The sequence below is a fragment of the Tetrao urogallus genome (genome assembly GCF_951394365.1).
Source record: "Tetrao urogallus genome assembly, chromosome: 14".
Taxonomy (NCBI): Eukaryota; Metazoa; Chordata; class Aves; order Galliformes; family Phasianidae; genus Tetrao; species Tetrao urogallus.
The window spans coordinates 7,861,978-7,886,558 of record NC_136827.1 but is presented as its reverse complement, the minus strand read 5'-3'; the positions used below and the strand labels follow the sequence as shown (position 1 = coordinate 7,886,558).

Genomic DNA, 24,581 nt, shown 5'->3' with positions numbered 1-24,581 from the left:
ATAAAGGACCCTGAGCTTTTGGGAATGACAAGAATACAGAAGGGGGCCAAGGTCACAAGAAAGCTTGGGGAGCATGCAGTGGGCTGATATGGAGGGAAGAATTGCACCCATCCGCACCAGCTGCAGTGCATGAAACAGGACTGGGAGTTGAATATCATCAGGAAGAGGTTTGTATGATAAATTCCTGTAAAATAAACAACTACTGCTCCTCTGGGCATTTAACTGAGCACAACGCTCTTGCCCGGACGCTCTGCACCAGCCCCTGCAGACAGGTTGCAGTGAGGGCTGTGCCACCAGGGGCTGCAGGGACAGTTTGTGCTCGGACATTGCTGCTGACCGTGGCCAACAGCTTCTGGTAAGACAGGAAGGGGGGAGTCTTGACTGTTTCAGGCAGCTGTGGGCTACATGGAGAAACAATACTAGGAAAGAGAAAGGGAAAGCATGTGACAGAAGGGTAATTTCTGCACATGTGTAAATCAAACCAATTAAAAGCAGCTAGAACCAGGTTCTAACGTGATTTTCAGCTTTAGAACAGAGTTGATTGGAAAGCTCCTTTTTCTCCAAACCGTAATTTGTTTTAGGTTGTAGTGAGCTGGGGATCGGCCTCTTCTCTCGTGTCATTAGTGATAGGACCAGAGGGAATGGCTTCAAGCTACGGCAGAGGAGATTCAGGCTGGACATTAGGAAGTATTACTTTTCAGAAAGGGTGGTCAGGCACTGGAATGGATGCCCAGGGAGGTGGTGGAGTCACCGAGCCTGGGGGTGTTCAAGGAAAGACTGGATGTTGTGCTGAGGGACATGGTTTAGTGGGAGCTATTGGGAATAGGTGAACGGTTGGACTGGATGATCTCTTAGGTCTTTTCCAACCTTGGTGATTCTATGATTCTATGATTCTATGATCTCCTCTTTAAGAGAAGCCAGTGACTGGCTGTTGTGCACAGGGACATCTTCTGATGCTGACCTTGGCTAGCTGGCACCTGCCCAATGAAGGCAGCATCTTCAGCATTTTCCAAATGCCTGACCATGAGCAGCATCCCTCTCACAGGATCTGTCAGCTCCATGTCAGAGCTCTGAGAATGGTTGTGTGACAGCAAATACATGGTTTGAAAATGTCTTTGGTGCTGCCCTGTTGTATGAGCCACGTCTGCTGGAGTGGCCTCAGATGTGCCAAAGGGAAAGGTTCATGAATGCAGGAGCCAGGTGCTTGTGTCCAGAGTGGAGGAGTGCAGCAGTGCTGTTAGTGGGAAGGCAGAGGCTGTTGGTGAGAGGAGCAGAGAGCAACTTCTTCAGTGAGATGAAGGCAGAGAGGAAACAAACATTGCAGGAGCAATAGGTGCACTTAGTTGGAGGACTGTTTGTGGTAATGATCAAATCCCAGCCAACCTCAATCTTGTAGGTGCAGTATTTGCTGCTCCACTTGGATATATATAAGACCATAGGACCCCATGGCATTCATCCCAGGGTATTCAGAGAGCTGGCCAGTGTCATTGCAAGACCTCTCTCAATGATTTTTCAATGGTCTTTGGAGAAGTCCCAGGTGATGGGAAGCTGTCAAACTTTCCAGTATTCAAGAAGGCCTAGACAGAAGACCCTGGTAGTTACAGGCCTGTCAGTCTCACTTCAGTGCCTGGTAAAATTATGAACAAAATTATGCTGGGAGTTACTGAAAAACACTTGCAGGACAATGTGGTCATTGGTCACAGCCAACACAGGTTCCTAAGGGAAAGGTCCTGTTTATCTAACTTAATTTCCTATTATGACAAGGCCATCCACCTAGATGAGGAAAGGAAGTCAGCTGATGTTATCCTTTTGGATTTCAGTAAAACTTTTGATACTGTTTCTCACAGTATCCTTCAGGAACAGCTGTCCAGCGTACAGTTAGACAAAAACACCAGGGTCACTTCCAACTCAGCATCTTCTACATATGATTTCTATATGACTCTATGATTCCATTCTTTGTACATGTCCTATTTTTCTCCCTGTTCTTACACCTGCTCCAGGACCTTTCAGCACACCCATAGGAGCAGAGGAGCAGCTCAGCCCCAGGCATTGCCACCTGTCAGCATCAGACCACCAGAGCTGGGTACGGCCTGAAGGCCTGCACAGAAATGCAGAGAGAACAGAGGGCAGCGGCTCTTAAATAAGGTGCCTCCATCTTCCTCTCTCCCCTGCTCCTGAAATGCTAGAGCACTTCCTCCTCCCAGGTAACAGTGATAAAACAAGAGGGGGTGGCCTTCAGTTGCACGGGGGGAGGTTCAGGTTGGGTAACAGGAAAAATTGCTTGTCAGGGTGGCGATGCCCTGGCACAGGGTGCCCAGGAGGGCTGCAGTCACTGTCCTGGAGGTGTTCAACACCTGTGGAGATGCGGCACTGAGGGCTGTGGGATGGGTCAGTGGGAACGGTGGCAAAGTGTTGGGGTTGTATCTGATGATCTTAGAGGTCTTTTCCAACCTTAATGATTCTGTGCTTGCCTCCCTTCTGTTTCCAGGAGGAACAAAGGTCTGACTCAAATGCTGAGGGAAGGTGAGAACCTGGGCAGTGCTGGAGCAGGGAGAAAGTGACACGGGGCCATGCTTTGAGGATGGAGGGCCCCAGATGTCATCTCAAGAAATTTCTAGAAAGGACCGACAGAAAGAAAAGTGAAACCGGGTACAGATGGAAGCCGAGGGCCGCACCTCTCAGCTGCCGCTCTTCCCGTTCAAGGAGGGCTGCCTACTTGCTGCGCTCAGCTCCGGCCGCTGCTCTGGGGATCCCCCAGGGGGGCCGGGCGGCCCCGGCAGTGCAGGAAGGAAGGCTGTAAACCGAGGGGGCACCGCGCCCTCGCGGGAAGTGCCGGCAGTTCCCAGTCCCCGCCCAGCCAGCTCAGCGCCGCAGCTCTTTTCGGCCCGGCCTTCGCCGTGTTAAATCGTGCGTTTGCAGACGCCATGGCGGAGCAGCGGGTGCTGAAGGCGTTGCAGGAGGAGCTGATCTGCCCCGTCTGCCTGGGCGTTTACAGGAACCCTGTGTCCCTCAGCTGTGGCCACAGCTTCTGCGAGGAGTGCATCCAGGGGCTGCTTCGCAGTCAGCGTTGCCCGCAGGGCCTCGTCAGCTGCCCGCTGTGCAGCGCCCAGGAAGCCCTTCCTACGAAGCTGCAGCCCAACATCCAGCTCCGCAGCGTAGTGCAGAAGTTTTTGGACACCAGTGAGAAAAATGCCGCTCTTGAAGAGAAACTAAAACGTGAAGTGGAATGTGAAGGGAAGGGAGAAAGTTCGGACCTGCATGATGAGATTATGTGTGATTTCTGCCTTGAGGAGCCTCAGCCAGCAGTGAAGACGTGCATGAACTGCGAGACCTCCCTGTGCCAGGCCCACCTGGGCAAGCACAGCACAAAGGCTTTCCTGACAAGCCACGTCCTGGTGGAGCCCTGTGATGCTCATGTTTTGGCGGAGAGGAGATGCGCCCAGCATGGCAAGCTGCTGGAATGCTACTGTGTGACGGACTCGGTCTGTGTCTGCATGCTGTGCTGTGCCACCAGCTCCCACAGGAGCCATGAAATCATCAGTGTGGAAGAGGCTTTTGGCCAAGCACGGGTGAGGGGCTGCTAGGACAGCTGCCCAGACTGAGGATGCTTGAGGGAAAACCTGGGGATACGGGATATGGAGAGCTGCCTGCAGAGTGAGGCCAGAACAACTCCTGGGATTCAGGTGTGCAGGCTCCCATCTTGGGATGCCTGGCTTTGGGTGTGGGCTTTGCTCCAGGTTGCCTCTGGGCTTGCTCCTTGGGCTGTAAAACAATCTCCCGAGCAGTCGGTGGGACCGAGTGTTTGTGGCTTTGCTTTTAGCCCTCACTGCATCTTCAAACAGGAGTGTCAGCCTCAGTTGCGTTTGTGCAATGAAAATTGATGGCAGCGTAACAGAAAGGAAGCTGCTGCCACCAATAAAAAGTAGCTTTCCGTGTGGCTGTTGTGTATGAGCAGTTTTTGTTTTGAAAGTATCTTCCCCACGCTCATGATCGTGAGTTCTGTTCAGGGGCAAAATCTCCCAGTAAAGCTTTTATGCGCTGATTTGTCATGAGAGCAGACAGTGAACAAACTTCTGGGTCTGACCCCCCCCCCTCCACCTCCATAACATTGCCCATCTTGTGCCCTTATGTCTGTACCTCATACCTCGCTCTTGTTGTTTTCTCAGAGTGATTTCCCTAAAGCTGTGCAAACACTGAAAAAACATGAAGCTGCAGTGAATAAAAGCTTGGAAAATCTGCTGTCACAACAGGAGAAGATAAAGGTTTGTTCCACGATCCCATAGCACTTAGAGGGTGGTTTATGCTCATAGCTGATTAGGGTTGTGTTGTTTTGTTTTTTTTTTCCCTTTCCTTGACCCTGGATCTCCAAGCTTTTTAGTTCCTGGTTGGTTTCTCAGTTACTTTCTCGGTTTCCCCTTTGGAGGCTGATGAGCAGTTTTCTTGTAAGACTGGGAAGTACATTTTCAGATTACAGAGGATAGATGAACTTGAATGCTGCTTTTGAGGCCATGCTTCCTCTTAGGTGGGTGGTGATTTCTTTTTCCAGCTTTCTTCAATTTGCATGCTCTAAAATCTTTAGGGGAAAGATATAAACCATCTTACAGTGATTTTAATCCTCTTTACAACAAGAAATCCTATTAGGCTAGCCTGTGCATCTAAGAAGTTGGTAGATGGGAGGTTAAAAGACTGTCCCAAAGTGTTCTGAATTTTTTGGCATGCAAATGTACTTGACTCCTTCCACCGGTAGAAATGATGGGGCTGTAAGTAGTGGAAGTCCTGACACCAGACAAGGGAAGTACTGCCTTCTTGTCTGGAGGCAAAACTGTACTGTTGGCAGTGTCCTGTTTGGGGCAGCACAGCTTTTTGCTAACAGTGAAGGCAATTTGGTGGAGGCAGTAAGCAGTTAAAGCATTCTTCCTTACCCTTCTTTAAAAGAACAAAAGAGAACATATCCATGGAAAACTACCAGTGCAGAAAAAGGAAAGATGCATAGCAGAAAGCCTTAAGCAAGCTTAGTGCAAGAACTGCTACTTAGTCATTGGCAGCATCATTCTGGTGCTCCTGAAAGCACTGAACTTCCCAGTATTGGAAACCCAAGGAAAGAGGAGCTGGAGTCTATCCAAAGGGAATGAGACTATTCCCCAGTTACTGCTACCAGGTGTTCTCTGGTCAGCTGCCAGATGCAGGAGTAGGGCACCTATGTCAATTGGCCCATCTGCTGTCAATGAGACATCTTGCTATGTTGCTATGTGGAAGAAGTAAATGATACTTCTCTAAGTGCAGAAAAGATCAGACTCCTTTCTAAGTGAGAGAGAGTGTGGAAAGTGTAACATTCCATCCCTAATAGTTTTGCAAATATTTTCTCAAAAGGCATTGGAAAGATTGCACAGGAATCATGTGGAGAAATCCTTTAACATGATTTGTGAGCAGCTGGATAGAAGCAAAACAGAGATCCTGGGAGCCATCAGTGACATTAAGGAGCAAGAGCTTTCTCAGATTGAGCCGTGGATAAAAGAACACAAAGAGATGAAGGATGCTGCCAGCCGCAGTGTGCAGGAGTTGAAGGCTCTGAGGGATCAGAAGGATCCAGTACTCTTCCTTAAGGTACCTAACAGCCCTTCCCAGAGATATTGTAGCACTTGTGTTGGCCTTTGTACTGTGCTAATCCTGCTTTCATAATGCCTTTTTTACAGGGTTTGTCAGCAATACAAGCCAGGTAAGTTCTTCACTGGTGGTCTGCTGTTGCATTTCACTGAGCTGCTGATGGCTGTCACTCCCTCAGTCCCAGGCTGTCTGCTCACCTGGCACACAGGGCAAGCCCCGCTTCTCAGGCTTATGCTGGGCTCATGACGGCTGCCTGTTTCAGCACACTGATGCATGCTTGGCACCTTTCTCCTTCAGAGACCTGAAGAAGCCCCAGAATTTTCACTGATATCGTGTGTGAATCTCCACATACAAAATGACTGACTTTTCTGAACCATCAGCACCCATTCCTGTGACCAGCTTGGGGCAGTTTGTGAATATTGAGATGCCTGTGCGGACATGCAAAGAACAGATGAGCTTAGATAGTCAGAGTTGTCCCCAGCACTGCATTGCCCTCTGCTTGGCTCAGTTGTTCACTCAGCGTTGGGATTGGTAACATCTTCCCATGACTCACTGCTGTTCTGATGCCTTTCTGTATGTTCTAGGAAGAGGAAACAAGTTCCTAATAAAGATGGCACAGAACTGGCAGAGCTGCTCACTGTTACGGATGAATCAATGAAAAACGTCATTCAAGAGCATTTCCAGCCTTATGACCACTTAATCTTGGATGCAAAGTCCTCAATGGAATCGTCATTTGGTAAGTGATTATTTCACTAAGTAAGAGGTAAGACAGAGAATCAGCAAAGCATATTTAAGAAAGGGCTGTAAAAATACAGCAAGTACACCAAGTTCCTCTAGAACTGATTGCTGACACTGCGCTTGATTATTTTCACGTATGTGTGCAACAAAAGGAAAGCTTGTTCTGGGCATCAGCGCTGTGGGACTCGGATGCACCCCAATGCAATGAGCTGTGGGTGATGAGGTGCAGATGTCTAGGAATTTTCTGAGAGGACAAAGAGAAGAGAGTAGCAACATCTCGTCTGTCACTAGCATCAAAGTGGCACAGGAGAGATGAGCACTCCCCAGCAGCAGGTGGAATTTGTTCACAAATATAAATGATTAGCTCTTTCTATCTAAATAACTGTACTCTTTTGTGCTGTTTTAAAGGATCAGCATACTGATGTGCTGTGCGCTGTAGGACCTTGTCCAGCTGAATTAAAAAAAGTTCTGGTTCCCATGCTCTTGAGCAGACTTTTGTGATTACCTATCCCATTTGAGCAGTTTTAGTTGCCAGCTCACAGCTACTGAAGGATAACTTGCAGAGTAAAAAAAGCTGCAATACTGAAATATATTACTTGCAAGAGATAGTATGAAGGAAAACAGGGCAGGATTAACTGTCTGTGGCAGCCAATGCTTAGGGCTTTTTTGAGAGCTCTAGGAATGGCTTCAAATGAAATAAGCAAATAATTTTATAAAACATTCGCATACTTGTGCATGGGGATTGATCCAGAGAGCGTTTGAGAACGCATAATGAAGCTCTGCGGGGTAATGGTGAGGGAGTTGCTGCAGTTGGAAACAGAAAGCAAAAGTTGTGTTAAAATTGTGAAATGGAAATATTTCTTGAAACGTGATATTCACTCCCTTTAGAACTCTGTAGGAGCAGCTAAGAGAGGTGCAGAGAGTGTACTTAACGAATACACTTTTAATAACTTTGGGTTCAAGATTTCTTTCACCTTTGTTTCCAGCAATGGAGATGTATGTTGATCTGCACAACCATCTGTGAACCATAACGTGGTTTTTTTTGTTTGTTTTTGTAGCTCATGAACATCTGACTTTCAAATCATGTCAAGTATGTGGACTACATGTGGATGACAAGGTGCTCAGAATAGTCCTATTTCCTTTGCTAATTGAAATGCCGTTCTGGGTGTACAGCACCAGCTGCTTCTCGAGCGGCCAGCACTTCTGGGAGGTGATCACCCGTGACTCATTGTGCTGGAAAGTGGGTGTCACTGATAACAGTTTTCAATGCTACCTGGAAATGTCGTCTCAGCGTCGTCTCCGTGTGTTTCTAGATAAAAGATTGATTAAAGTCCGTTTACTTAACACAGCCATCAGAATGGTCAGGGTACAACTAGACTGCAAAAGAAAGACAGTGTCATTTTTTGATGTGTCTGTCAAGGATTATTCGGGCTCTTCTAGGAGCTATGTGCCCATAGCTGCAGTAATCATCCCTGCAAGCTCTCCTGTCTATGCTATCTTCAGCATTTCTCATGGCTTCCTTTCACTCACATAGTGACGTGGGGGCAAGGCTGCCTTGCCTTTCTGCTCCTTGGTTCTCTATATTTTGGGGCTGCAGCTGCACAGACTCTGCCACACTGGCACAGTATAAGCCAGGCTTCAGGCCTGCTCCTGAGCTATAATAAGGTCTTTTGCAGCTGTGGGCTGAGTGAGAGAATGAGAAAATGAGGCTCTACCATCAAATACATCTCCTCAGGTTTTTAGTACTTCTGTTTCAAGTATTGTACTTTTGCTGAACTGTATGGATTGCTGTGTTGGATGGATATTATTAAAGTAATTTTATTCACAAAACTCGGTGGTAATCTAGTCTATTAGATACACGGCACAACGTGAATGCTGCAGCACTCACAAGCAGCATTGCCAATCTCTGCTCTAGTGCACCAGCTTTTACCTCCGTGTCCTGCACAGCACTGCCATAGGTCTGTTCCTACCCTGGGGTACCAGCAGGATGGTGGTGCTTGGAGCAGCTGAGGAGAGCGCGACTAAGCAGAGAACGCCTGGCTTGCTGCAGCCAGGCTAAGGCACATCGCATCCAGGGCTCACTTGGGCAGAGGGCTGCAGGCGAACTGCCGATAACACGCCTCACATGGGGGAGCATTTTGTTCACCCCAGAGAGCAGGGGGCGGGGTGCAGGGAGCTGGGCTGCAGGGGGCGGGGTGCAGGGAGCTGGGCTGCACGGAGCGGGGCTGCAGGGGGCGGGGCTGCAGGGCTGGCCCTCTGCCTTTCAGTTTCGTTTCTGGCAGTCTGGTCGGTGCTGTCTATCGGTCGTGCAGCCATGGCAAAAGCAAAGGAAGAATTTGGAGCCTCTTGTAGCTTAGAAGATGAACTCAGCTGTTCCATCTGCCTGTCCCTGTACAAGAACCCCGTGTCACTCCGCTGCGGTCACAGCTTCTGCAAGCAGTGTGTCCAGAAGGTGCTCAGCACCCAGCAGCAGGACAAGGCCCCCTACTCCTGCCCGCTGTGTCGGGTCGAGCTGGGGCCCACCTTGGAACTGCAAAATAACTTTCATCTGTGCAGCATCGTGGAGACGTATCTGGCCAACAAAGGGAAGCAGGACGAGGGCTTTGCGACGGAAAACGGAGAGGCAGTTCCCTGTGACTTCTGCCTTGACAAGCCCCAGCCGGCCGTGAAGACGTGCCTGATCTGCGATGCCTCCCTGTGCCAGGCCCACCTGGACAAGCACGGCGCCAGGGCCTCCCACAGGGACCACGTCCTGGTGGAGGTGGGCACGGGCGGCTCGATGGAGGAGAGGAGGTGCCAGGAGCACGGCAAGGTCCTGGAGTACTTCTGCCAGGACGAGAGGCAGTTCATCTGCGTGCTGTGCTCCATTGCAGGGTGCCACAAGGGCCACAAGATCCTCACCCTGAAGGAGGCCCATGACATGAACCTGGTAAGGGGCCCTCCTCTCTCTCCTCTCCCCGAGGCCCTGCATGTCTCACTGCAGAGCCTGGGCATGGGGGCAGAGGGGCACAGCGTGGGGATGGGGGCAGGAACGCTTAACCCTTGCTCTGGGGTGGGGATGGGGGCTGAAGGCAGGCAGGGGCACCACGGGCATGCCAGCATGCTGGTCCTATGTGCTGAGCTTTGCTTGTCATTTCCTCCTCTGTGGTGGCTGAGGAGATTACCGAGCTCTTCCTCCAAAGCGGCGCTTTTTCCTCTCACAAAAGCCTTTTGGGGCAAGGAACCTCAGTCAGATTTGATTCTTCATCTTTACATTTTTCAAAACTTAAAACTTTCCAGCTATGACAAATATCTCACAGAAAAAACCAAAAAAAACAAAAAACAAAAACCCTAAGCTTTCTGGTATAATTTTTTACTCAAGAGGTTTAAGAAACTGGCATGTGTGCTGCTGTGGCCATTAGTGCGTGCAGGAGGTGTGAAAACACTGCTGGAAGCAGGTGAGGAGTAGCCAGCACCAGCCAGGCAGCAATCAGAGAATCATAGGATGGCGTGAGTTGAAAAGGACCTCAAAGATCTTCTAGTTTCAATGCCTTGCTGTGGGCAGGGTCGCCATCCACTTGACCAGGCTGCCTGGAGCCACATCCAGACTTGCTTTGAGCAATGTCTAGAGCCTGCCTCATCCCTGAAGCGCAAAATTTAACATCACCCAGAAACCTGCCAGCATACATTGTAACAGCACTCAGGGACTGTACCAAAGTAAGCAGCTGGGTGAGTAAGTACTGATGTATTGCTGATGTCCTGAAAAGATGGTCACTTGTTACCTTGCCCATAGATGCCACAAACACTGACAGCTGTGAAAACCAAGGGTTTGGATTACATTAAGCACATGCGGAGGTTCTGACGGGAACAGAACTTGAACAGACAAAGTGAGATTTATTCATTTAAAGAGAAATTTACTTATTCAAAGGGAAGGTTTTTAATTGATTAATCTACCATATACAAAGTCACGCATACATCAAAATTAAACACTGGCTTGAAAGACTTCAAAAATTATATTGGTTTTGCCATTTTACCCTACCTTTAAAAGGAGGCAAGTAACACAGCCTATTTTAGAGCTTACTGCAAGCATGGTGTTGGAGAAAGCAGGCACACATGCTGCTTCACCAGTGCCACAAACGGCTGGCCTGGTTTAATAATACACATGCTGCTTCCCTGTTGTGAAGTTCAATGCTCTTTTTTCTTCTGCTAGGATGACCTCTCTCACACTATGGATAAGCTGCTGAGATACACAAATTATTTCTCTATCGCCCTCGAGGAGCTTCAGCGAAACAAGAATCAGATTGAGGTATGCACCCAGCTCACGACTAATTCAGAGCATCTTCCCTCCGTGTTTTCTAAGAAATAAATGATGGCAATAATATTGTGGTGTCACATTCAGCAAGTTGTTCTGATAGATTCACCTGCAAAGGCACTCCAGTAATTACTGAAAACATCAGGCACAGCCCCATACAGGTGGTGGTATTGAAACTGCTCTGTGACAGCAGTTTCAAGCCAGGGCTGCACAGGGATGCTGAGGCTGTGACAGGGCAGAGCTGTGCCTGAATGGCAGCCGGTGACCTCCACTGACTGCACTGCTGTGGGCTGCCTTCCTCATTTCATCTGGAGCCCTTGGGAACGGTCAAACCAATCCTTTGCAACTCTTCTCTACATTTTAACATGTGGTTATTTAGGTTTTAGGATCTAGTTTGTCTCTTTTGCAAGAATTAATTAATTAGGAGTGGTGCTCGCTATGAAATATACTGGCTGTTCAGTATTATTACAACTGCAGAAGAAATATGGTAAGCAAGGAACATAGAATCTTTTAGCTAGAACAGTTGTCAAATCAGGAGGAAAATTCAGGTATCATCTAGGTGTCCAGCTCTTCAACTATCAGTACAAGTAGGAAAAAAAGATGAATAGAAAGAGATGCAGTCCAAAGTAGGGAAAACACTGATTTAAGAAGCTCCCATCAAGCTTTTTTATAGTCTCCCAGCATAGCTTCTCAGAAGGAACCAGCTGGGAAACTCCACCTTTTATTGTGGTGGCAGGACTGGCAGAGTTTAGTCTTTTGCACACCACAGTCTGTGCATAGCATTATATATTTTTAAAGCTTTTTATCCTTTAAATAAAGGTATTGCATTTAGCAGTGTGGTTCTCACATTGCTAGCTGGATTTTATTCGATTCTGTTGCTACAGCAGGGTAATTTTCAGAATTTTTTGTGTTTATCACATAGTCTAAGCAAACGCTTATCGTCTGCTTCCTTCTAAAGCTGAAAGGACAGATACAAATCTAGTAGAGACCCCTAGTTGAGCACCTGAGCCAGTGCACCATTTTCTTCTCTCTTCATTTAGAGCAATACGAAAGCAGTGACTTTCCTGCTGCAAAGGATGTTTGGAGAGATAAAGACACAGATAAATAAGAAAGAGAAGAAGATCTTCAGTGATATTCGATCCAGTGAGAAATCACAACTGGCAGAATGCGCTAAGCGGAAGAAAGAGATGGAAGAAAAGAGAGCTGAGCTTGTGCAGCATCTTCAGTCCTTGCAGAAGATAAAAGAACAACCAAACACTTTCCACCTCGTCAAAGTAAGCAGCTGTTCTTTGTTCGTGTGCCCGCTTCTCAGCCAGCTGCCCTTTCTGGAAATTACACTAATGATTTCTTCTTCTTTTTTTTCAATCTTAATCACAGGAATTTAGGCTGGTGCTGGACAGGTACATTCCATCTGAAAACACTTGTTTTCCTTGAAAAAATATGATGTGGGTAACTGAGATCAAACCTGCTGCATGTGCCCCTCTGTCCTGGAACCCCGTCTGCAAAGCTGCTCCCTATTCCATCTGTGCCAGAGGGCACCATGCCCACACAACTAACAAAGATGGGGACATAGCTGCTGACCATTCCAGTGGCCCAAAACAGCTTCAATTTCTTTAGCTACATGGTTACTGGATTCTGGTGAAAACTACTGGCTTTTATTATGACAAAAATGCTTTTGTTAGAGGTGGAGACCATAAGGGTTCAGGTTACAGACAGCAGTGCTCTCCCAGCTGTGTATCTGTGACATTCCCACACTCAGTTGCACTGAGCAGCCCTTGGCTGCGGAGATGACCGGCTCAGTTTGGGTTCTGTTTGTGGACAAGTGCAATGACTTGACAGAGCACTTGCCTTCTCCTGCAGGTGATACATTTAATTTATAACTTACCACTTCCTAACTGACATCTGGGTGTCTGTCGTAATTCAATGGTGCAAAACCACACTGCCAGTACATTAAGTTACGTATCCACCAGGGATTCTGTTGCTGCAGTAAACTCCTCAGTCTCATGAAAGCCAGCTCTAACGTCTACCTGGATTCTAAAGAGCTCATCTCTGTACCTTGCACAAATTAAGGCTGAGATTGGACGGTGAGGATAACTTAGAATCACTGCATACCTGGCGACTGTGCTGGCAGCAGTGCATTCTGTTACTCACAGCTCTGCTGCAAATCAAAATATAGCCTGTGGGATCGAAGCTGTTTTCCAGAAGCCTGGAGACCATTTAATAGGTCTGGCGTTTTCTTTTTATCACAATGGTCATTGTGCTAGAACAGTGACAGCCTGCCTGCAATAGGTCAAAGCAGCTTCTCACAAAAACACTATGGCTCCTCCTTTCTCATTTCAGTATTTCAAAGGTCTTTTGTGGGTCTGGTAAGTAACAGGTAATGCCAAATAAATTGTTAATTTTAACAGCTGTGACTTGTTTAACCTTAACAAAGAGTTGTTTACACCACAATGCACTGTCCTCTTTGCAGAGTCCTTCTTAATAAAAGAGTTTGTTAAATCTTCAACACTAAATGGCTTTCTGTGGTGAAATGCCTGCTTGCATCCTAGCATTTCGAGTCACAAGTTCAGGATCTGTCCGAAGATGGACGTGTCAGCGGTGGAACTGAACGAGGCCTCTGTCAGCAGCTTCCGGACACTGATGGGGGACTGCTCATCCCGCCTGGACATGTACCTGCAAAGTGTGCACAGTGAGTGTCCTGCCCTGACCCACCAGCAGTGCGTGGCTGAGTGTGATAGAGCCTCCTCCCCTTGGTGCCCAGCGCTGGCTCCTTCCCACAAAGGTTCAGAGTGAGAACTCAAGTGAGATTGGGGGGTTTGACAGTGCAGTGTGGGCTGATGGAGAGGTAGGAGGGAAGGGGCAGTAAGGCTGATTCTGGAGTTGAAAACAAGGGCTCCAAACTTGTGCAAAGCCAGCTTCTCCTTCCTCTGCACTGGTTCCCTGCTTTCTCCTGCCTGCGAGGCACTGGACAGTCAATCCTGATTTTGAGAAACATTTTCTTTGTTTGCCCACCCTCCTTCCCACTGAGTTTATCTCTGCCCGTGGTCTCAAGTGCACAGCGCCAAGTCACAGACTTGAATGCACTGCCAACTTTGTAAAACATTCTTCTCAATCTTTCCTAGGACTACTCACTAACCAGATTAAGTGGAAGAGGTAAGTCCTTTTCTTTAGTTATGAAATAACTCTGCAGCAGAATTTACGGCCTGTACATCTTCTGGTCCTGTGCTTTGGTCTCAGGAAGAGCCAAGCAGATCCTAGACGTGGACATCCAACCTTTTGCTGTGCCCTGGCTGCATTAAGTGAAGAGGAATTGTCTTGGGCCGCATATAAAATATGTAATATAGCTGAGAACTTGTTAAAATAAATTTTTTTATTAAAACATTAAACAAAAGATGGCAACAGAACCAGAAAACTAGTGAGCTGGACATATATGTGGAAATTGTCATTTATCTCAAAATAGGGGGGTCAGATCTATTAACGTCACCTGTTTTATTATTTCCAAGATGTGATGTATGTTCTATGAGGCTCTAACACTCACTGCTGTCTCTTTACAGTGAGGATCCAGCTGCTGGTAGCAGTTCAAACAGTAAGTGTTCAAAAATGCTCGCTGTTCCTCAGGAGGCTGGCATGGGGCTGTGCATCTTGCAGAGAAAATATCTCACCTAAAAGTGTCAGCAACATTTTTTTGTATGTTTCTCTTCTCCATGAGAGAGGTGAGACCAGCAGAAGTGCAGCCTCTGGGCACAGTTCACAAAATCTGCAGAAATCTGTGGAAACTTGACAGAGAAATTATTTATCTTGAGCTTGATGGAGAGGCAGGTTTTGTGTTGGTACTCAGTAAACGTCTGAGCCTGCCCCTGGGAAAGACCAAAGAAGAGTTCCCTCTGAGCAAGCCCAGTGCCTGAAAACATCCAGAGACAAATTCAGATGCTGCAGGAGATATTAAACCTGTAAACAGTATTACTCCTCAGATATCCATAATGCACAGTCTTCTGCTGGGTAGGAAGTGATGTTTGTCCTATAAATTTTTTCTAAGGAAAACTTATTTACAAGTTAGTTGAAAGATTTAATCGTTGCTTTTCTGCAACTGAAGTTCATCTTACAAAATAAGTTTTGTTCTATTTCTCTGTTTTTTAAATTCAAAGAAGAAGTGACACTTTCTTCACCACTTTTTAAGTTTTGGAAGGGAAAAGATTCCACGGTGACAAGCATTTCTAATGGATAGATTGATGATAAAATTTCACTTTGGATGGGATGTAGAGGATTGAAAACAGTGCTGTCTTGTCCTAACTGCAGATCTGCTTGTTTTACCAGACAAATTTGGGAAGTTAAAACGAAAATAATGCCATAAATTTCATTAACTGAATAGATGGAGAGCACAAGAGGTAGGTGGTACTAGTAAACTATTCAATAAAGTTTAAATTACACAGCTCAGCTTAACAATATGGCTGCTTTGGCTTTAACAGAGCCAGCCTTAGATTATTACAGTGTTACAGTTATTATTACTGTGTGAATCTTTTTCATCTTGTGTATTTCTACAGTATAATACCAACTGAAAGGATGAAGATGTGGACAAAGTGAATGGTATACGTATTCCTGGAAGAAAGGGAGATGCCAAAAAGCTCAGGACATGGAGAGAAGGAAGTTAAACATTGTCCAAAGTGTTCTTTAACTCCAGGTTGCCATTAAGTGTCTTGGTCTTCCATATGAACCTCCTATTAAAAGCAGTTCTATAGCAATGCCAATTTTGAAAATAAGTGTCAAGTATTAACATGAACATAAGAAAATCTCCAACTACAGCATCTTGTAGCATTAATGTTTCTCCTGTCCTATTAGTTGAAGTGACTAGGTTGCCATTTTACAGTAGCGTAACCAAATAAAGAGCTGTAGATATAAACGAGAAAGGCTGTTTGATTTCATACCATCAGTGGGGATTGTTAGGAACACTGCTTGTGGCTGGCTGCAGTAGAAAGCTGTTCAGGACCGTGGCACTATTTGGATAACCACACGTAACAAGTGATCGTTACAGCACAGATGGAATTGTCTTTGTATGATAGCTCAGTCAGCCTCTGTTGTGGAAATGTTTTCATGGCCTGAAGCAGTGACTGAGCACCTGGTGGGAAGGCAGGGCCAACCCAGGGGAGTTCAGGTGCATACAACCCAGGGGAGTTCAGGGATGGTGCCAGGATCCACCCCTTCCCAGACCTCATTTAAGGGTTGGCAGTGGAGGTGAGGGCATCTTGCTGGAGATCCCGGCATACCTGATGCCTTCTGAAAGTAAGCAGGTTCTTTCCTTTATTTCTGTGCCCGTGGCTGTTGAGTTTCATCAATTCCTCACTTGTTGCAGCCTAGAACCTTGCTGCTTTGCTGTCATTGTCATGCTTTCTGTTGTGTTACAGCCTCCAAGACATATTAAACACTCGTACAGACTTCTCAAAGAGCCATGCAAAATACTGTGGTCGTCCATCACTATATGAAGGGACTGAAAAAGGCCTGATCCTAATGCAGAACCTTCTCTGTTAGTGTCCTCTCCTTTTGATGTGACAAAGAGATGACTGAAATCAGTGGTTTACCGTGTGAGGACTGTGTGTTGATGGGGTGTGCAATGAAATTGCTGATCTCCACTCCCTTTTCCAGGACAGATGGAAGTGCCTATTACATTTCATGTGGCTAGTGTCTCTGCTTTCACACTCCAATTTCACATTCTCTGGTCTGTGTGGCTGCTGGCCTCCATTTTGAGCATTTAAAAATTATACATGGTGTCCTCAGCACTCCCAGTAAAATGAAGAGACTTTACCTGGTGAATTTGCACAAGATGAATCACTTAAATAAGAACGCTTAAAATTAAAACAAAACCAACCAAACAAAAACACTTTATGTATGTAATGAAACTAAGCATCACAAATGAGCTCTGGAAAGGTGATCAGCAAACGCACCTGGTCTTCTCAATAAGTTGCTGTTGTAGGAGCAGTGCTAATGTCTGTAATGCCTTCCCCTCCCTTATTTCCATGCCATAGTTTCCCTTTGCTTCTTCTGAAATCTGAGAAGTGAAGAACTTAGGCCTGGGGAGGCACGGGGCTGTCTCCACAGCTGGGCCGTGCCTGGGAGCACTGCACACCCAGTGCGGTGGGCAGCAAGTGTTACACAAGCACCACTGCTCCCAGCGCAGCTCCTGATGGTTATCACTGCTGCATTTTCCAAGTGATCTGGACTGGAGGGACTTAATTGCAGGGATTAAAAATGATCAAGGCAGCAAACAACATCTCCTTTCCAGATTTAAATGCACTGCAAAACTGCTGTGGATCTGCAGCCTTTGCTCTGCTGCATGCTTCTGCTGTCAGCATAACAGAAACTGCATGGCCAAATCTTGGGAGCTCAAGGTGACTTTGCAAATGTTCCCTACCACTGCAAGCCAGCAGGACATAAAGGACAGCTACTCTCAACCACTAAAATAAAGTGAAAGAAACGAGCCAGTCCCTCAGTGCTTTTATTACTAAGGCTGTTCTCTGCCAGGTAGTTACTGCTTTCACCCCAAGCAAAGGAGCCATGACCAGCAATTGCAGCTCAGTGCTGCTGCAGGCAGCAACTCACTATGCTGCTGCAAATCAGTACAGAGTGAGAGGTTATTCAGCAAGGTATTTTGAGTAGCTCCCTTCTCCCCACCTCACTGCATCTCTTCAGTTGGCTACACTTAGCAAATGTCAGCACCTCCATATCCCATTGTGAAATATCAGTTTAGTATTTCCCTGGTGTGGACTTGTGTTACAAACATATCTTCCTGTGTCCCAGGATATATATATATATATATATAAAAAATACATGTATTAGAGTATTAGATAGCAATCAGAAGGCAATAATTACCTGAATGGAACTTGCATAGCACTTGATTTGAAGAGAAAAGTTCATGCAGTTCTTCACTACTAGATTTACCATACATGAATTTGTAGCACTTGCCAAAACGGAGCAGAAGAAGGTGGCTCTATTACAGGCTAAATTAACATGAACGTAGAATCACAGAATCATCATGGTAGGAGAAAACCTCAAGATCATCAGGTCCAACTATCAACTCATCCCCCCCATGCCCAGTAATGACCCTCAGTACCACACCTCCATGGTTCTTGAGCACCTCCAGGGGTGCAGCACCTCCCTGGGCAGTGCGCCATTGCCAGATGAGATTTTCTGAGTTAGACACAAAGCTGATGGTGCAGATTATGTCCCAATATATTTGACTTGTAAGATTAGCAAAGATGAACTTCAGAGAATTTGACACGAGTCACATTTTTAATATCCCACAGATTAGCCTTGAGGAAGCAAAGAGAAGTGAAAGGCAGTGAAAGGAATGTAAGAAAGCACACTGGAATCCAGTAAGTAACTAAGCCTTGTACTCCACAGAAACACTAAAAAATGTAACACTTAGCTTTTTTATTCTAGGAGACCGTATTGGACTCTGGCATTCACTGAGAGCTCAGCATTTCTGCACAACTATTAATACAGAGCAATGTCTCTTAATATAACTGTAGAGATACAGTCCAGAGATATGGACAGAGCTAATTTCTTTTTTTATGTCTTTACGGCTTAAGTATTTTGATTACCTAAATAGTCTGATTAATTACAACTTCCAATATCTATTATGCTCCCTTCCCTCCATCCACGCCATTTTTATTTGGCCTTTGTCTCATCTTTGATGGAAACTTTTGAGAGTGAAATGGCTGACTTTACAGCTTCTTTTTGCTCTTGCCAAGCATGTGGCTGAATTTATAATCAAATAAATTTCTTAAAAAGTGCCTTTCAAAAGCCAGAACATCTTTCTGCTACTTACTTTGATGGGCTTTCTAAGCAGGTCGGATGCACCGCATCTCAGCCTGGCACCAGGGCCTGCTCCAACCAGCAGCTTAGCACCAGCCCAGGAGCACCACCTGGGGTTCCACACTGGAGATGTCAAGACGCCCCCCAGAAGGTTGTTCCAAGTCCCTGGACTGCTCACACTGAAGAAGTTCAGGACAGCTTAACATTATTTCTGTTTTGTCCTTATCTTCCTTTACATTGCCCAGTGCCATTTGCTATAATACCAGCAGCACGGCTGTGTGCAGTGAGGGTGGAATTAAAGCAGAGTGCAGCTGGGTGGGTGACAGCTGTCTCTCTTACCCTGGCTGGGCTCTCTCCAGAAATGCCTGTCTTCCTTCTCCTCTGGGTGATCAGACAAGCTGCTTGCACACAGAGGCAGGGTTGCACAAGCTCCTATAAGCTGCTAGAGACACAACTCTCTGTGCAGCAAATGAAGCAGTGCTCATCTTCTCCATCTGCAAATTCCATGCAACGTTCTGCAAATCCGAGCCTGAGGTCTGTTAAATGACAAGTTGTACAAGGAAGGACAAGAAAGAAGACGTGTTTCTAGTGGCTTTCACCACGCCCAGCTGTCCCACACTGGAGCTCTTGAACAATATTATTTTGTAGGCCAATGAACCGCTCTCTGAAGATTCACAATCATAAAAGCGATGGCGAAACCTGGGCAAACAGAGGCAGCAGGTTTGACTTGTAGACTAAGCAGGATGGGGAGGTGGCACGTGTCAGCATTTGTGCATCAGCAAGCCTCAGGTCAGGTTCTTTGGCAAGAGATTCCTTAGCATGAGAAACCCAGTCAGACTTTTCCACGGCCAAAGGTTCCCTGCACATAAAAATGCATTAACCATAAAACTTAATATACCTTAGGAAAAGGAAAGTAATGGGAAGTTAAATGATTTACTCATCTTAAATTGGATTTTCCCCCACTTTTTAGAAAATCAATCTACAGCATTAAAAAAATAAAATAAAATAAAATAAAATAAAATAAAATAACCCCAAAAAACAAAAAACAGCAATCTAACAGTAGCTCATGTACAGTAAAAGGAGGAAAAAGAACCCTAACAACAGCAGTGATTCTGAAAAAAAAAGTGCTTGGGATGTCTTTCTTTAATCTCACCTTCTTTGCTTGTGCCCCATGAAGATACTCTTTCCCCATTGCTCTGAAGATGACACAATGTGTTTGATGATCCAAGCTGGTCTACAGCCAGCACCACCAGAAAGGCAATGAAAAAGCTCTGAGTCCATTTCTTTGCTTTGTGGCATTAGGTTTCTACACAGTTCCTGCACAAAGGCTGTTTCTTTGTGCTTTTATAATGGATGTCAGTCCTCACAAGGTTCCACTCTGATAGCGTTGCTGTCACCATATCTTAAACTCCAGTAAAACTCCAGTGCAAATCCCTATAAGGATTGGGAAGTTAGAGCTGCTGCTGATTCTGACAGCAGATAGCAAGGGGAGAGGAAGGTTGCTCCTTCTTTTCCCTTGTAACCTGTACCTTCCAGTTACCGTCACTTCCAGTTGAAGCCTTGTGGCAAGGGTGAATCTGACATATTTGAAGTACTCTGTATTTCCACAGAATGACAGATCTTAAATACAAGATCTTTAGCACTGCTTTCTCCATTCATATATTGACGTGCTGTTTGGCAGCTCAAGGTTCCACATGAAATGCAAATATTAGGCAATGTTCGATTTCAGATAATGTCATGATAATGTAGTTCTTCAGTACAAACAGGGAAGGGAAGGGAAGCGGGTTCAGCTACTGTGACCATGACCCCCTAGTCCAGGGGAAGATAAAAAAAGAGTACTGAGCTCTTGCAGTAGGGAACAGTCAGAGAGTCCATGCTCTTCATAGCTGGACATGCTTCCCAGACAGATCTGGATACTGAAGCAAACAACTTGAAACACTGCAGTGAGTATCAGTGGCACCCCAAAGCAGAGTCAGTGTCTAAAGAGGGACTAAGGGAAAGGAGGAGACAGACTTCTTAGAAGAGTCTGTTGTGACAGGACAGGGGGAAATGGTTTCCAACTGGAAGAGGGAGATTTAGATTGGATATAAGGTAGAAGTTCCTTACGATAAGAGCGGTGAGATATTGGTGCAGGTTACCCTGAGGTGCCCCATCCCTGCAGACACATGAGGTCAGGCTGGAGCGGCTCTGAGTGCTGATGGAGCTGTGGTGTCCGTGTTCATTGCAGGGGGTTGGACCAGGTGGCCTTTAAGGGTCCCTTCCAACTCCAACAATTCTGTGATTCTGTAACAAACTGTTACGATATCCATAACTATAGTAGCCATGGAAAATTCAGGTAATTTTGCTTAATATTACCAACAAGTTATTAATCTTTGAATTTAAAAGTTGGAGAGGCTCAATTAGCAAATACACAGATTGTTCACAGGAGTTCTTCCGGTTAGTTGTCTCTTCAGTTTTTTGGGCTGCTCTTTTTGTGGAGGAGATTACAATGAGTAACTGCACGAGGCTTTGTCAGGCCGCTGGTAGTTCAGAACACACATGGAACGAATTAGAAAGTAAAAACTGAAGCATTACCAGTGCCTTTGCTTGGAAAAAAAAAAAAAAAAAAGCCAATTAAGTGAGAGCAGACACATTGCTCACTCCAAGCGCTGACGGTGAAGGCACAGGCGGGGTGAGGGCTGCCGGGCCCCGCTGCCCGTTGTTTCTCACGAGCAAGATCTCCAGGGGCACCGAGGGCTGGCAGGAGGCAGCGCGGGGCTCGGGCCGGGCTGCGAGGCGGGGCACGCCCGTCCCTCCGCGCTGGGCCGGCTCCGGGCTCCTCCGGCGGCCACGGGAGGCGCGGCGGGGGCGGCTCCGGGTCGCGGCGGGGAGGCGGGAGCTGCCGGGCCGCCTGCAGCCTCCGGAGCCGCGGCCGCCAGCCGCACGCCGTGGTGAGTTGGCGGCGGGCAGAGCCGGGCGGAGCCGGGCGGAGCGGGGCGGTCGAAGCGGGGCTCGCGGTGTGAACTTGGTGCGAGCCTCGCTGTCAGCGCGGCTCTGCGGTGGGCTCGGCGTTCCGCGGCCCGTTTTGCGGAGGGTCTTCGACTGCGGTGTTTCGAGCCGGCAGGAAAGAAAAGAACGAAAGTGGCGAAGCCGAGAGAAGAGCGCGCGGCGTGAGCTGAGGGGAGCGGCGGAGCGAAGGGAGCTCGCAGGGAAGCGCCGTTCGGATCCAGAGGGTGGCACTGGATTTACATAAACCGATCCGTTTCCTTATCCTGGATACTTCAACGCCCGCTGTCATTCTAAACGATACGCTCTCCGCGAACACTGCGGTTTCAGGAGTATAAAAAGTGGGTGCGTTTTGTGCTCCGGCGCGTTCCCCTCCCCGCAGCCCGGCGCCCGCCTCTCGCGCAGCCCTGGGCCGGCCTCGGGCCGCACTTCCTCTGTGTCTGCAGTGCTGCGTTCCGGGCCCCGTGCTGAAAGAGGGGCGGTGAGCCCCTGGAGCGCGTCCAGAGAAGGCTTAGAGCGTTGGTCGGCAGTTGGACTAAGGATCTTAGTTGTCTTTCCAGCCTTGGTGCTTCTGCGATTCTATAAAGTGGTTCTTGCAGAACTTGGATTTCCGCTTCACCTGCTTCTCTTCCCCATCTCTTCACAGTGTTCGTGCCTCTTTCACTCGTGTGTTCATACGCCAGTTTGTGAGTGCGTGCCTGAAACTTCTCGTGTCCGGCAGGTGGGTGGGGTGAGCCTGGGTGGTGATAGTATGAGGTGGTTAAATGTGCCAGTGGCATTGAGAGAAGTAATCTGGAAAGCTGACATTGGTGTCATAGAACTGGCACTTCTTTTTTATTTAGTTTCTATTCTTTATTGCTTGGGTCTGAGTTTTAGCTTGTGATGCAGTTATCTCAGGATAATGAGCTTTGCAGCCCGTTATTCTCTTGCTGAGTGTCTGTGTTCTGGGATGGATGCGTGGAGGTGCAACTCACCCCGTGCTGCCAGCACTGTGTCCAGCATTGGGATGGTGCCTTGCCTGTAAATGGTGGAGGATCAGTAAGAGAGTGCTGGGTGGGACCCAGAAATAATCTGCAAAAGGCATCAGATCTCAGTAGTGTGGTACCTCTAGTGTCTCAATTTTATGGCAGCCACTTGATAGCAGGACAGATACCGGAAGTTTCCACAAGTCTGTGTTGTGTTCTCAGTTCCTTGTGGCCTTCAGACCTTCAGACACCCCCTGAAGATCTTACTCGGGCCAAAAGGAGCCGATAAAAGTGAATTACAGGCATACAAGTAACTTCATGAAAATGGTGACAGACTGCCGCTTCTTTTCCAGGTTAACTGTAGCAGTATACTGAAGCAATAATTTTTCTTTTTGGAAACAAAAATGTAGTTGTACTGCGCGTGGTTGGGCTATGTGGTTACAAAAGTAATGCAAAGCAACGCTTTCAGGCAGAAAAGGGTGAAATGGGTGTTGGAAATGGTGTGTCACTTCCTTGTGTCCTGCCATGGTTAGAGGCTGGGGCTGTGTGGTGAAAGGCCCTTTTCTTGCCACGGACAGAAAGCTGTTGTGCAGGTGAGCACAAAGATCCCCTGTATGCTCAGAGTTCAGCAGGCAAAAAGACTTTTGCTTAGAACGTTTCTGTGCTGTGGAAGAACAACCCAGGTGCCATCCACTGCACAGACGTTTTATGGCACTGCACAGAGCTAAACTGAGCTGTCTGCGTTTGGTGTTTGAGTTTCCTGACAGATCAAGAAACATTCTCAGGCTTCAGTGATCTGAGAGCCCTGCGTGAGGGGAGAGGAGCCACAAGGGTCCTCATTGCTGAATCTTTTCTGAAGTCAGAAAATTAACTGATCTAAGTAGCTTCACACAAAAAATTGGAGGGGAGTTCCCCCCCCCCCCCCCCCCCCCCCCCCAAATTTTGCAGTATTGATTTGCTCAGCATCGGATGAAAGCTTATTAAATTCTTACTCTGTGCTTGTGAAATGAATAAAACCTCTTGAGCAAATACAAATATGGAATGTGCTTCAGACACGTGCTTTTGTGCACCGAATTCACTGTGTTCTCACTGGGCAGCATTTGCTTTTCTTGTATGTGCTATAAATAATTCCCTACTGGACTTTGCAGTACCATGTGGGTGGGTGAGATTAGATACCTGGAATGTGAGGATGAGTGCTGGGAGTCTGCATTCTCCTGGGAGCACGATCCCCTGAGTATCATCCTGAGTCAGTCACACCTTGCACTGTAGGTGTCCTCATTAGGAAGTGAATACTCTAATTCTTCATAAGATTTTCTAAGCCTATAATCATTCTAAAATACATTGAAGATACTGTGCTGACAACTGTTAGCCAAGGGACGTTGGTCATTGTGTGTTTATAGGCTTGTAGCACAGTAATTCTGCATGGCTGGGAGGCTCTGAGAGAGGTTTGGGATGATTAAGAACACACATAGGCAAAATGGAACCTTTGTTCTCTTTCTGCCTATTGTACTGGAGGATTATCTTAAGCAAGGAGAGCAAATATGGTGACAAGTAAATACGTTTGTGAGGTTATCCCTGAAAATATAAATGTATTACAGTTCTGGGTGGGGTAATCTTTGGATCCAGAACTTAGCTTTTTAAGTTACAAGGGCCAGACTCTATAGAAGGACATGGGTTCCAGAAAGAAGACTTGAGTTCAAACTGGAATTTTCCACTTAGGACTCACCTAACACAGCAGTGCATTAAGCTTCATTTTTTTTTTCTTTTTTTCTCTTTTTTTTTTCCCGTTGGAACACGAATTTTCCAGAGCTGCTCCTCAGCCTGCACTCAGAACTGCGGCCAAAAAGAGTCATGCTCCTGACTGCTGTGCTAGGGCTTCTCTCTGGTATGTAGGTCCAAACAGTGCCCTGCAGTCCCCATATGGCATTCAGGTGGGGCTGGCATTGGTGCAGTGGGGTTATTTGTGGCTTTGGAGCCAGGAAGGTCTCTGCTCAAAGCACAGCAGCCTTTCAGCAGCGGTACAGCAGCCGGCTACCAGAAATGAGCTGTGTTGAGTTCTCTGTGAGGAGCAGGAGCTTACCCACCAGAGAGGTGCTATAGTGAATGAAAGCATCTTTTGAGGCTAAAACACCAGCCTCTGCCTCTGGTATTTCCTGTTGGCAATCTACCCACAGTAGGCAGTGTGTTGACTT

At 46.9% G+C, this 24,581-nt stretch overlaps 2 protein-coding genes across 2 annotated transcripts; both read left to right on the top strand.

The window, feature by feature from the left end:
- Positions 1 to 2,655: 2,655 nt before the first annotated feature.
- On the top strand, positions 2,656 to 7,876 carry LOC306951714 (putative E3 ubiquitin-protein ligase MID2; the record flags this gene model as incomplete). Its single annotated transcript, XM_079542242.1, is given in 7 exon segments — positions 2,656 to 2,797; positions 2,800 to 3,569; positions 4,167 to 4,262; positions 5,371 to 5,604; positions 5,694 to 5,716; positions 6,189 to 6,340; positions 7,401 to 7,876. Coding segments are annotated over 7 exon segments (1,893 nt in total).
- A 780-nt stretch (positions 7,877 to 8,656) lies between these two features.
- Positions 8,657 to 21,671, top strand: LOC306951712 (E3 ubiquitin-protein ligase TRIM47-like; the record flags this gene model as incomplete). The annotated part of the gene is made up of 7 exons (XM_079542240.1): positions 8,657 to 9,271; positions 10,532 to 10,627; positions 11,674 to 11,907; positions 12,011 to 12,033; positions 13,183 to 13,322; positions 13,756 to 13,786; positions 21,152 to 21,671. 7 exons carry the CDS (start codon positions 8,657 to 8,659, stop codon positions 21,669 to 21,671), a joined length of 1,659 nt encoding a protein of 552 aa, XP_079398366.1.
- Between the last annotated feature and the right edge of the window lie 2,910 nt (positions 21,672 to 24,581).